This window comes from Nuphar pumila, unplaced genomic scaffold (assembly GCF_984573655.1).
Source record: "Nuphar pumila unplaced genomic scaffold, dmNupPumi1.hap1.1 HAP1_SCAFFOLD_659, whole genome shotgun sequence".
Taxonomy (NCBI): domain Eukaryota; kingdom Viridiplantae; phylum Streptophyta; class Magnoliopsida; order Nymphaeales; family Nymphaeaceae; genus Nuphar; species Nuphar pumila.
In genome coordinates this window covers 35,978-48,936 of record NW_028323442.1, presented here as the reverse complement: position 1 = coordinate 48,936, position 12,959 = coordinate 35,978, and the positions used below count along the sequence as shown (strand labels likewise).

General features: G+C 51.5%; 3 protein-coding genes across 3 annotated transcripts; 2 read left to right on the top strand and 1 right to left on the bottom strand.

Moving 5' to 3' along the window:
• Positions 1-1,334: 1,334 nt before the first annotated feature.
• On the top strand, positions 1,335-3,607 carry LOC149809939 (sodium/hydrogen exchanger 4-like). The gene is made up of 3 exons (XM_089994531.1): positions 1,335-1,679; positions 2,269-2,523; positions 3,104-3,607. The coding sequence occupies exons 1-3, from the start codon at positions 1,335-1,337 to the stop codon at positions 3,605-3,607; spliced, it is 1,104 nt and encodes a 367-aa protein (XP_089850657.1).
• A 7,042-nt stretch (positions 3,608-10,649) lies between these two features.
• LOC149809938 (uncharacterized) lies at positions 10,650-10,994 on the top strand. Its single transcript, XM_089994530.1, has one exon. It carries the CDS (start codon positions 10,650-10,652, stop codon positions 10,992-10,994), a length of 345 nt encoding a protein of 114 aa, XP_089850656.1.
• Positions 10,995-11,324: 330 nt separating this feature from the next.
• On the bottom strand, positions 11,325-12,371 carry LOC149809937 (putative protein-S-isoprenylcysteine O-methyltransferase). Its single transcript, XM_089994529.1, has 2 exons — positions 12,032-12,371; positions 11,325-11,665 (listed from the first exon to the last, which is right to left on the bottom strand). The coding sequence occupies exons 1-2, from the start codon at positions 12,369-12,371 to the stop codon at positions 11,325-11,327; spliced, it is 681 nt and encodes a 226-aa protein (XP_089850655.1).
• Between the last annotated feature and the right edge of the window lie 588 nt (positions 12,372-12,959).

Below are 12,959 nucleotides of genomic sequence, written 5' to 3'. Positions count from 1 at the left end.
TTTTCTCTGCCTATCACTCACTCGTAGTGCTGACAAAAAGGTTACTCGTATTACCTCTCTCCTACTTCTCGATTGTTCCCGATGCATGGCGTTATTTTTGTGACATGGCTACAGAGTAGTCCTCGCCAAGATGCATCCAAAAAGAACAAACTAGTCGTTTTACGTACCAGGAATGCGCAATAGGCATTCCATTTAGGACCATTTGTATTGGCTGTGCCTTTGCCGTGTCGAACGATTAGGGTTGGGTAGCTGTTGTCGGAGGCATCGCTTAGTAGATGATAATCAGAAGGAGATTGTGCCGTGTATGACACGTTGCTCTTGTATCCTTCTATGTCTTACGCAGTTGTCAAACCTCACACACACGACCCCGATAAATATGTGCTCCTTACCACCAGTCGTGCACCCAAGCTGCACGTTGAGTTGCAATCACGCAATGATAGAAGCATATGAAGAGAAAGTGTAGTGGCTTACTATTTGCCGTTCAAGGACCCCGCTTTTGACAACCTTGAAAATATCAAGATATCTATCCGGCAGCAGGATGGAAGAGGGCCCCCCGAGCTCCGCAACAAGCGACCCTATCGCACATTCCACCATATCTGTCTGCATTCTGGTGCTAATTCTTATCACATGGCTTATCTTCGGTCACAAGATCCAGGGGATGTTTGCATGGTGCGAATCTGACCAGAACTGATACAGTCCAAGGGCTGGAGGACGACGTATGCCGTGACCGGAAGCTGTTTGGTCTAAGTTTCTGGCTTCCTTCCTCACCGAATGGACGTCCCAGTAACTCTCGATGACGTCCACGATTTCGTCGGCAATGCGATGCGGCATCGACGATGCTGTGCCGTGACATTGCATGTCCACTGACGAGTTCCTGGACAAGGACTCAAGGGACAATTGTGTCCGGAGGCGCCCGTTCAGGCGCACCAATCGTAGGGGGTGTCCCTCGATTGGCAGCGCACGACAATGGCTGTGGGTGCAGCGTCCATAATTTGCAGGGACCGCCCTCACTTCGTACAGCATTGGCCCACGGCGTCATCCACTGCAGCATCGTGGGCTGCACAACCAGCCATAATATGACCCTTGGAGGGCCTGGAAAGTGCAATTGTTGGTTTAAATCACAAGTCGGCATTTTGCACTGAAGGCGTACACGCTCTGTATAGCTCTGGCGCGATGGGCAAAACCTCACTTCGTTCTTCCCCCCTTTGTGCAAACGCAGAGGCGTTCATCATCCAACAAATCCAGGCGCTTGTCAGATCATTCGTGGTTCAGGGCATGGCAGCGTAGTTCAAGGTGGTCGAATGTGCAGGACGAAGTGGGTGTCGGAGGGCAGCATGGCATGCTTGATGGGAATGGTGTCGGGAGTAGCGCTCCTGATTTGGGACGCCACACAAGAGAATGCGATAAGGAAGTCGTTGTCGTTTGATTCGGCCATTTTCTTCACATACATGCTGCCGCCCATTATATTCTACGGTGGCTTGGCAATCGAGCGCAAGCTTTTTGTGTCTAACCTGCTCTCCATCATGAGCTTTGGCGTCCTCGGAACGTTCGTGTCCTTCACAATCCTCATCGTCATCCTGTATTGCATCTCGTTGCTTCCGTACTCAGTTCTACGCTTCTCCGACTGCCTAGCACTGGCGGCGATTTTTGCAGCAACAGACTCCGTCGCGGTGCTTCAGGTATGCCTTCAGTCATTAGCAACGCGCTTCTCTTGATAAACTTCTTTGCTTTGTGTTCTTGAGCTTTGAATTTATTCCGGTTAATTCAAGACCTCGCACGCTACGCGGTCTCAGCTCTTCAGTACATGCTCTGCAGTACGCTTGGTTTCGTTTAGAATACAACGCTATTGCGCAGGTTCAGCGAATGCAAACATTGGAAGCATTTTAGGGCTTTGTTGCTGCCAAGCAACTCCAAAAGCGTTCACAGCATCGGCATTTATACTCTTCAGAGATAGTGGTCGAAGCGCCGGCCGCCATTTTCAGTATCTCTATGTGCACGAAACAAAATTGTAGGTCTTCTTGCTAGCGTCGCATGCCGCTGCTTGGTCCCATGTTAACTTCTGTTTCCTCCCAGGAGCCCCTGCAGCTCAAGAAGACCCTTTGGATCCTTTCACCAGCATGCGCTGTAAAGTTAGATAATAATAGAGATATTAATTAAATGTCGTGCAGGTCCTTCCTTTGTCTATGTATGTTGGAGTATCAGGTCGCGCTACCTCTTGTTCGTCTTCGCCTGTCTCTGGGGTCTGCTTACTGAGGCACTTGCTTGCAGGTGTTACGGCCTGAGTCGCACCCAGCGCTTTACAGCATCGTACTGGGAGAGGGCGTCATGAATGACGCAACCTCTGTTGCTCTGCTAAATACTGTCAGGCTATTGAAAGACAATGCCATCTTTTCGACTGGCACCGCCATCTTCATTCTCCTCTTCTTCATCTACCTGTTTGTCGCATCGTGTGCTCTTGGACTGGGCGCTGGGTTAGGAATCGCCATGGTCATGAAACGACTAGGACCTTTCTCGGAGCCACAGGTGTGTACGAATTGCTTGGCAACCCCAACATTATAACCCAAGATATGTTTTCACCTACTACGGCGGCCAATGTCCATGTGGATGCGGATGTGTCGTAAATAGATACGTTATCATTGTTACACTGGGCACTCATTTCGACCTATTCCACTACTTTTACACGTGCATGTCTGTTCTGCACACTGTCCACGCCACTGCTGTTTTGGCTTGCCCAGAGGCCCTTCAACACCTCTTCAGTAACGTTCATTTTACCTTGATTATGCCGCCCTGGCGCCGTTCTGTGCTTATAGCATGTTCCTTCTTACATGCGTGGTTTGCAATTCTCCATGCGTGTTCCTCTGCTCCATTTGCAGCTCCCTGTAGACTGTCAATGCAGCAGGTCTGGCTGTGTCATAGTTGCATAGGAAGTGTGAAGCTATGAGCTTGTGTGCACAATGCTTCCTTTCCATGCTAGAGCATCTGCCACTGCGGCGCCGCTGGGGATGAACCCTCATTCTTTCCCATGCAGCTGAGGTATCGCTTTGCATCGTCTGCATGGCTCTTCTCGTGACTATGTACTGGAGAGCGTGCATCTTCATTGCAGGAAGTGGGGCTGGTGGGTGCGTTGGCGTACACGTCGTATCTATTCGCCGAGCTGCTGGGGCTATCTGGAATTCTGACGCTGTTTTTCTGCGGCATGGCGGTATCACACTATGCGCTGCAGCACGTCAGCAAGGGCTCCCGCGCAGCTTTGCTGGGCTCCTTCAGAACATTATCCTACCTGCTTGAAGGCATCATCTTTTTGTACGTGGGCCGAGACGCCTTGGACCCTGCGAAGTGGGCACACGCACAGTTCCTCGAAACTGTGTATCTAGTCATTTTCATCGTGGCGCTCATTGCCATCTCACGGGCTCTCTTTGTCTTCCCGTGCGTGCCCAACCATCTGCTGCAATATAGATTTCATCGGCCCGCGCTGCATGAAATTGCTCTCTGCTCGCTCATGACACCTCACCCACCTTTGCAAATCTTTGATGACGATGTGTGGGTCTGTGGAGGGGTGCTTCAGAGGCGTGCTTTGCTGTGTCAGATGGGAGTGGCATTGCGGTGAAGGTGTTCACATCATGCATACCGATCCCGAGTGCCGGCAGACCAATCGACTTGCTCTTAAATCGCAAGCACGTGCTTTTGTTAGCAAAGGGATGCTTCACACTCGGCCATCAAGCATACCCTTCGATTGTAAACAAGGGCTCAAGCTTGCAGACGTAGCAACTGGCATTTACAAGCAACAGACTATCGATTGCAGGCCATGTCGACCACATCATGCTGTCATCTTTGCTGCAGCGTCTCAGACTGCAATTGCGACTCCCCAACTATCATGCAACCAGACCAGAAACTATGTGGAGAAACTGTCATGATTGGGATTGGGCTGTCAAGAGTGATTGCTGGCATACATGATGGTTCAGAGGTAGGACTGTACAAAGGCGTGTGCGGGCTGCACATTTTTTGGATCAGCACCTACACAACTCGATGTAGAAAACGAGCAATTCTGGTAGCAGACATATGCCTTTGTACAGCCCTAGTACGAGGGCTGCTCAGCATGTGCTCTAGAAAGCATCCGTTGACCAGCAGTTTGCCTAGGGTCAGTCACCACGACTTGGTTGTCCTGCAGGTTGGCATGGCTACACAACCGTTGGAGCACCCAGACTTTGTCGTTTGGAGACGGAGTAGCCATCTGGTGGGCTGGCATGATGCGAGGGGCGGTATCCGTTGCCATGGTGTACTACGCCTTTGACCCCAACAACTCCAAGCAGGACTCTCACTCCGCCACCATCGTGGTGACAACTCTGCAAGTTGTGCTCTTCTCGACAGTCATTCTGGGCGGCATCACTGGACCCTTGCTCAAGATGGTGCTAAACCAGGCGGTACGGGTTCAAGCAATGTTCTCGTTGCTGATAGCCTGCTGTTCCTGTTGTGTTTTTCAATCTGAACGAGCTGCGTAGTCTATCGTATATACCAAATGGGCAATGGATGCGTGCTATCACATGACAATCAGGCATCGCAGTTTGGCACTTGTTTTAGCACTTGTTGTGTAGCATTGCGCAACTGTCCACTTGTCGTCTAGCCTACGGTATTTGCAAGACGTCTACAGCGGGCAGGTTCCACGTGAAGTTGGAGGTTCAGATGTGCCCTGGGACGGCTCGACGAAACCTTGCTGCTCTGGCTGAGAACCGAGGGTTGCTGGCTGGGTGATCATGACAGAGTGGTATCACGGCATGGCCATCCAAATGGACTGTGTAACACCTGCCAGTCGGTGGACAGGTCACCCATCACCCGCTCACACTGCATTGATGCCGTATCTGCATCAAAGCATTGCGGATTTGCCCAAGTAAGTTCAAGTATCAGATCGTTGATACTTCAAAGATCGTTGATCTTCCCAGTATCAAAGAGGAGATCAAGTATCGTCTTTGATACTTCAATGTGGCAAAGTATCAAAGTATCAAAAGAGAACTTTGATGCGGCAAAATATCAAGTATACTTTGCTACATACTGCAATGTGCGCTCTCGACATCGTTATCAGAGCAAGCTGTCCTGCTGCTTCACCCGGCCACGATGTCCCCTGCTGCTGCAGGTGAAGCCACCGAATCTCCACGGCCTGAGGGGGTTTGTGACGGGAAGTAGCTCGCGCAGCCCTCGAGGGCGACAGCTCCGTGCCCGCCTCGCGCCGGTGCCACCCGAGAGTTTCTCGGATTGGAGCGAAGCACGACGCACCCCACCACATGGTAGCTCGCCCACAGCTGCAGCGGGCGATGAGGATGCTCTGTTGGCTCCGTCAACTGGATATCTCAAACGGAACGACGTGGAGCTAAGCATGCGAGCAGACTTACCTCGGCAAGGCCTCACTTGGAAGGGTGCGCTTCTGCTTTTCATGACATCAAGGACTGCGTTTAGCCATTTGAAATGGTGGTTTGCATGGCTGTTGTTGTAGATGGTGTTGACAAGCATTGGCTTCATCTTGAGTGTGCAAAGTCAGTCAGGGCCAGTGTTTCCCCATGCAGAATGACTTTTTGAGTCCAGACGCCCCAGAATACATGAGTCTTGAAACAGGAATTGGGGTCGAATCCCATTTTGGCAAAGCACTGTTCAGGGCATGCCCAGTTGCATGCCTGGAAATCGTGATATGAAATGCCAGCTGAATGTGCTTGCTGCCTTCAGTTCAGGATGATGCAACAGGGGACACGCCTTCAGAAGGGCAGCCACAAAATGCTTTTATACCTGCAAACTGTAGTGTGAACTTTTGATGTGGTGCTGACTTCACAAGGAAACATACGTGCAGATACAGGCGGCGGTGGCTTGCTCAACGAAGCTGGTGACCAGCGTCCGCTGCTATCCACGAGCGCAGTGCCCAAAGCAAGGTCAGCAAAGTCCGTCGATGCTCGCCCTCCGTTTTCGAACGTTAGCATTTTCCCGGCATTGATCTCAAAAGGGCCTCACGCTAAAACCTCTCTTCCTTCCCCGGCGACAGCAATCTCAACATCATCAGCAGCTCGCAGAGATGATAGCAGCCATACTGAGGAACAAACGAGCAGTTCGATGCATGCTCCTCACTCCCCCTCACAACCGCGGTCCATCGCGGTCGCTCCAAGCAGGTCGGCGGACGATTTGGTGGGGATGGGCTCCTTGCAGTCGCACTACTCACAATCATTAGGGAATGTCCAGTTCGACCCGGGCGATTGGGAGACCAGCATCTATGAAGAGGAAGACGAGGAGTGCTCGACGAGGAACGAGGTGGTGATGCCTCGTGTGGCCCACCGCGTCTTGAACGCTGCCCAGCAGTGGGCTTCGCGCGCTGAGTGGGAGAGCAGACCCTTTGGGGCCGACGGGGGCCTGGGACAGGCCATGTACTCTCGATTCAAGGAGTTTGATGCCAAGTACATGCAGCCGGTGTTTGGCGCTGACGGCAGGGGTCCTTTGTCTTCCCACGGCAGCACTATGGTGCCCACGCCTGAGGGGTCTTGTGCATTGCCGCCGGAGCATGTATCTGCCACAGACGATGGTGGCGAGGTAGACTTGCTTGGATTGTCCACGGGTTTGCCTCCCACGGGACTGCCCAACGGTACTCCGTGAGCTGCGTGAAAGGGTAACAGGCATTCAGACACTGACACCATTTCACATGGCACGTTCGGTTAGTATCGTCCAGCTTCTCGTGTTGTCATGAGGGGGCGAGAGCATCGCTGGGACGGCTGTGCCGCTTTTATCTCACTTGCAGGCACTTCCTCGCATGCGTCAGAGCGTTTGCATTTCGGTGGATGCTGATTAGTTTATGTCATGACATTCATGCTTCTTTCTTTCAACATGTGGCAGCTGCGTGTCATCATCCGTGCCAGGTCGACCGTTGCACGGTCTCAGCTCTCGCAGGATCACGTTTGTTTTGTTTGATGGGACCACCACAATGATGGTTCAAACCGGGGCATTGTACACATCGTGCCTGTGAGATCGTCTTTCGAACACCTTGGCTATATCGATTCCGAAGACTGAGGCCTCGTTACCATGCTGTGTGCTGAAGCAACGCAGCATCCACCCGTTACAAAGCCGGCCAGGTAAGGTGGGGTACCGGCCCCGTGACAAGCGTCCCCCCTGCATGTCGGACCACTGGCAATCTGCGGTTGATACTACGGCTCCCCGAAGCCGTGTGCAGGCAAGGATACGGATGGGGCCTATCTGTGAGCATGCAGGTTTCACGTAAGTTTGCACCTTGAAGACGGACAATGTCCTTGTCCAAATGGAGCAACGAAGGGTTGGTCAAAGCCTGACGAGCAGGCCACACGTTCTGCCACGTCAGCACTATGATAGGGCTTCCCTGCAATCCATTCGTTCGCCCCACCGCTAGTATGCTGCAATTCACGCCGCACCGTCGGTGTGCACGAACGAAGCCTAGGCACGCTCCTGTGCTCGGCACATGTATCACGCGCGGTCCACGTTGCGTCCTACCATCTGCCCACAATCCCACATTGTCGCGATGGCTACCAGCATTGCTACCAAGTCGGCCTTCAAGGCAAGCCACCAGTTTTCTTGATTTGTTGCATAACAAAGCATGCTGATTCATTACATGCTGGTATGGAAAGGCGGAGATGCGATGATGACTTAATGTAACTGGCAGATCGCGGTATTCCTCCACCCTATTGACGGTTTGTGTCGCAACAGGTTTCGACGCCTGCTTTCTCCACGGCGAAACCCATTCGTGCTGGCGCACGCCGAGTTCTTCATGTGGTGAATGCGGCACCGCTTCTCAATGTACGGTTCCAAACATTGCTTCTATCTCCACCATCGAAGCCGTCGCTATATTGCCGCTCAACACTGAAGCGTAACATTTTTTGCCACTGCAAAATTTGCAAGCTTAGAACGTCTTTCCGGGATTGTCTTAGCACTAATCTGCGTGCGCGTTCATCGTGACATGCATAGTAATAGGGTTGTGAAGTGGACATGTGGCCCCGTCTTCAATGATAACCTGACTATTTCGTCCCTGGACTTTATGTCGCTGTTCGCACTATGATGTGAAGTATAGTCGGCTGGCACCGTCGTAGTATCGGCCACCAGGATTCACCAGAACTTCCTCGCCATGAGCTTGCCAACAGGATCGTGATGAATAGGAAACTTGGTTATGAAGAAATGTTATGCGGCTCATGAGATGTGTAAGTATAACATTAGCATAAGTTGTGTTTCAACATCAGTTACCGTAGTAAATTAGACCGATGGACGATAACTGCTGTGACGTGACATTTTACATTTTTTATTGTTCCAACTGTTTGGACTATTTCAGAAACGTGACAATGTCACATTCCTTACTTCCCCATCTTCTTGGACGAGCGCCGCAGGCGAAATTTTTTTTTGGTATTGATGCCCCAGAACGTGTGGTTACCAGCAGGCATTCACAGCAGCACCACGAACCAATCTTGGGACACAAGCAGCAAGGTACATTGCACACAACGCAACGACGTCTTCAGCAACCATTCACCTCATGATGCACATGCAACAAGGTACCCACCGATGCAACTGCAATACCAGGCAATGCAATATCCTATGTCCTATGTCGTACGTTTGAGCTTCGCTGAGTGCAATAGGGACAGGTACTGGCACGGGCTGTGCAGCCTTCCTCTGCGTACCTGCCAATTCTGCTTGGGCAAATCGAACAGCGGTATTGAATTCTCTCTCGGTTCTTTCATCGGCTGTCAGCTCGCTGACCTTCTTGAAAGAAAGGCTACTCTGCCTAAGGCCAACCTCAGATGGGTCGGGTGGAACGCGAGATTTCGCCATGATGAAAGAAAACAGTGACTTGATTTTTGCGATTGTCGTCTACACGCCTGGAGGCGGGGTACCCCAATTGGCACCGTTGTGATCTAGGAATACGTCAGGGTACAGTCGCTGAGGCTCAGGGTTCTGGCAGGTTACGGGCTGGCCGTAGGCCTTGGAAAATTTTTCGAGCGTGACAGCGTGACAGGGTGAATTTCTTTTTTGTTTGACTGGTTGGACGAAATTTTTAATTTGTGACATGTGACGGCATTAAACCCTATAGAAAAATGGACTATTTTTCCCCAGGTGTGACTGTGACCGTCCATCGGTCTAATTTACTACGGTACCAAGCGATCTTGTGACCGGAGGTGGATGACGTCAAAGAATACTTTGCATATGTTTCTTGCCTGCCTGCTGATTTCAGGTCGAATGCACATTGCCTGAAATCATTCCCATGATAATGAACTGTGAAGGTGGAAGGCACATACGGGGTGTTATGTAGCATGCAAACTAGCAGTTCATAGTTGCGGACCATTGTCTACGGGCCTCATGTTCATTTCAGGCACGATGTTAACACGCGATCCCTGCAGGCTGAGATTGAGAAGCCCCTTGGACTGAAGTTGAAGGCATCCAAAGCACCTGGTGGTGGCTGCGTGGTGGCAGTGAGTTCCTTTCTCTGCCACCTGCTGTTCGTGAGCGTAACCTGCGCATCCGAAAATAAGTGCTTTTGAGTCAATGGTGTTGAAACATGCCTGCGACTCATATGCCGCGTTCCGTTTCCCCTCGCCTTTCTTCACCGTGTAACAGTCTGAGGTGCATGATCATGACAGCTTGGATGCATGACGGTCAAGGAGTGTGCTTGTCGTTTGCATAGGTTAAGAGGCGCAGTCTTCAGATCATCAATGTGTGATTTGGTCGTCTTACCTGTGACCATGCTTGGGTACAGACTACCGTTACCTTCAACGTGTGTATGGTGCGGGGCACCATGTGTTGCTGCATGGCACATGGCTCCGAGGGCCTGGACGTTTGCCAGGTTCACTCTCCTAGAAAAGACGGGATGTGGAGTATCTCTGTGCGTGACGAACACTCGTTGCAGGGAGTGTCCGGAAACGCTGCCAAGAGCGGGCTGAAGGTGGGAGATACCGTTGTCTACACATCATCATTCTTTGGAGAGGAGCTGTGGCCAGCAGATGCTCCAGCTTTTGTCAACACAGCTCTCAACCGCGCCCCCTCCCCCGTCTACATTCAATATGTGCGCTCCTGCCAAATACTTGTGATGCAATGTGCCATGCTCTAATGGCACGTAGTCCCTAGCACCTGATGCACGCTGCTTCAGGCCACTGCACACCTTGCTGCCCACGGCACAGGGCCATATGTGGATGGTTAAGCGCCGGTTGCTCTGTGTGTTGTCTGCACAGCCAAATTCATTGCGGCAGTTGTTCCTGCTGCCATCCTTGCGTACGGCAACCTTCCTCAGATAGTAAGCTCAGCCCGTCACCTGAGTGTATAGCGGAATAGTGCTGAGCGCGCGCGCATGGATATGCAATGCGCTCTTGAACATGCCGCAGCTGGGAGTTGACGTCGTCCACATACTGCGCAAATTGATGGATGGTATCTGCCTCGAGTCCGGCGCCACCCTGAAAAAGATGATGCATTGATCAGTAATGAGGGCACTCAGTGGCCAGGGCATAGCAGTGAGGTCTCGCTGAGGGTGAGTACTTTGCTGATGCGTGTGAATCTTCGCAAACCTCCGGCAATGCCTCTATGAAGAAAGCAATAATGCAAACACTGATCACCTTTGACAAACGCCATCGTCACTCAGATTTGTGGCACCGTAAAGCCTGCGTGTGACATTGCCTCACATGCTGCAGGTGAGGGGCGAAAACAACGACTACAACGTCAAGCGCCTACCAAAGAAGCCGGCACCCGCACGTTTTGGCCGCAAGCTCACAGCCACGCAACAGGAGCGAGCAACCCACATATGCGTGGACTGCGGCTACATCTACTACGATGCAACACCCTTTGAGCAGGTTGACCCTGACTACCGCTGCCCTCAGTGCAAGGCCCCAAAGAAGCGGTTTGCTAAGTACAACAACCAAACGGGCAAGCAAGTTGGTGGTACCGATGGCGATCTTGCAACCTTGGCCACAGTGATTGGAGGCCTCGTAGGAGTGGGCATCATTGCTTTTGTGGGCCTTTCATTGTAGATAGTTTGCCGTAGCTGAGTCACTAGTTCCCTTCGAGATGAGCAATGTAACCATGCTTAATGAAGAATGGGCATGGTTGTTCATCAGCAAACAGAAGGTATGAGACTCCGTGCCTAAGGGCACGTTCATTGCCAAGCACCCCCTCGCTCAGGCTTGGACATGATTCAACAGTAACATGTCGCCGTCAAAGAGTGACCGTGTGCTGACACTTCCTGTGCTTTCGAAAACATTACAATCTGTTCCTGAGTCTTCGTCGCGTGTGTCAGATCAGGAGATATTTTTAACATGCGGCGGCCACAATTGTCCTCGGGTGAAGATCATCAGCGACCTTCAGTATAGCCTGGGAAAGAACCGACTGACTGACGCCATGTAAGTCTCATACTCCTCGCCATGTCGGTCGACCATAGCTGCCTCTTCTCTCCGCGACTTGAAGTCCAGGATGTAAAACAATAGTAAAGACAACAACATGCGCGATTCACTGTATGACGCAGCTGCACAACCAAATGCTAAAAGAATGCAGCCCGCATACACGGGATGTCGCATGTACTGGTACATGCCATCCATCACCAGCTTGCCCTTTTTCCGAGGCGTCACCAGTGGTGTGAAGCTGCGTCCCAGTGAAAAGATCGCATACAAAGATATCACAGCCCCTGCGATGATACTTAGAACACCTGCAAACAGAGACGACACCTCAGCTCAGTGCTAAGTATATTGAGGCGCCCCCTCAGCAGGCTGGAACTGGGACAATAGGACGGATGGTTTGTGCGTGAGGCGCCAAATCCATCCGGCATGCCTCCCCTGTTTATTGTATCAGATCCTGGAAAATGTCCTGGGCCACGTTTCATGGCCTGGCAGTCCTGGAGGCGCACACTACATGATGTAAAGCAATGCTCCAGATGAGGAGAGCGAACAATCCTACGTTCCTCTGAAGCTCGATTGTGCGGGTGTGTACTGCAGCAGCGCAAGGAACAGGAGCAAACTGGCGTGGGAAGACGTAAAGTCCCTGGATACCGTATTGCAAACGAGAGTAGGAGTACCTGAGAGGTAAACCAAGCCTTGCAGCCGCATAGGAGGAAATATGACGAGCACGGAAACGATAAGCTGGGCGGCCAGGATGATTTCACCCCTCTTTCCAAGGCTGGCGTTGTCTTTCAACTCCTCAAACAGCTCATCTGTCGCAAACGTCTCGTTCAGCTTGTGTGAAAGGAGAGGCTTTCCACTGCCTTCCATTTGTGGTTCTTCGATTCCACTGATGTCGTCGGTGAGCGGGGTGGACGATGACGGTTCATCTTTGCTCGGTACGGCAACCTTCGTCTGTCTGTGCCGCACGACCCAGTCAAACCCTAGCGCATTCTTTGTCTTGGCCTGTCTTTCCATCGTGTGCACCGTCGAAGCATGAGTCGAATCATGCACGAGCGTAAATTCAAACACTCATCTAGCTAGAATCCATCATGCTGTCTGTGCACACAATGAACACCTACACTGAATTTCCGACAGGTCCTTGCACAATAGAAGTCAGTCATTCTCGCAGGGAGCACTTTGCAAATACAATCTGCGTATTGTCAGGGTTGATATGCACCTGGAAAGCTCAATTGGGGAACGTACAGGTTTCGGAAGCGTTGGAAGGTGCGCCGTGGGTAACCACCCGCAAACTTACAAGGCGACGGTAACTTGACAAGAACGGCGTTCATTGTACTTACGCTATAACAGGATATGAAATGATGGATGAGTGGCAATGCTATGCTTCACAGAGGTGTTCAAGTACAAGACTGAACACACCCAAAAGCCCAAAACAATCGCTGCAGAGAAGTATAGCTTCTTATCATGAGATGCCAAAGCTACATGCAAACTCTTTTGTTGGTTATTAGGCTTGTACATTGCCAACTTCAGCTAGAAAGTCGTTCTGAAGGAGTCTAAAAAGGTTCGGACCGCGTCGTGTCATTAGCACTCAGCGACCGCCCAAGT

What these genes read in the sequence shown, in the direction of transcription:
- LOC149809939 (XM_089994531.1), top strand. Translation starts at nt 1,335, where the DNA reads ATGGCATGCTTGATGGGAATGGTGTCGGGAGTAGCGCTCCTGATTTGG. An exon ending in ACTCCGTCGCGGTGCTTCAG is followed by an intron (nt 1,680 to 2,268) that starts GTATGCCTTCAG and finishes ACTTGCTTGCAG; the next exon opens with GTGTTACGGCCTGAGTCGCA. An exon ending in GACCTTTCTCGGAGCCACAG is followed by an intron (nt 2,524 to 3,103) that starts GTGTGTACGAAT and finishes TCTTCATTGCAG; the next exon opens with GAAGTGGGGCTGGTGGGTGC.
- LOC149809938 (XM_089994530.1), top strand. Translation starts at nt 10,650, where the DNA reads ATGCTGCAGGTGAGGGGCGAAAACAACGACTACAACGTCAAGCGCCTA.
- LOC149809937 (XM_089994529.1), bottom strand. Translation starts at nt 12,371, where the DNA reads ATGGAAAGACAGGCCAAGACAAAGAATGCGCTAGGGTTTGACTGGGTC. An exon ending in AGGCTTGGTTTACCTCTCAG is followed by an intron (nt 11,666 to 12,031) that starts GTACTCCTACTC and finishes CTCTGTTTGCAG; the next exon opens with GTGTTCTAAGTATCATCGCA.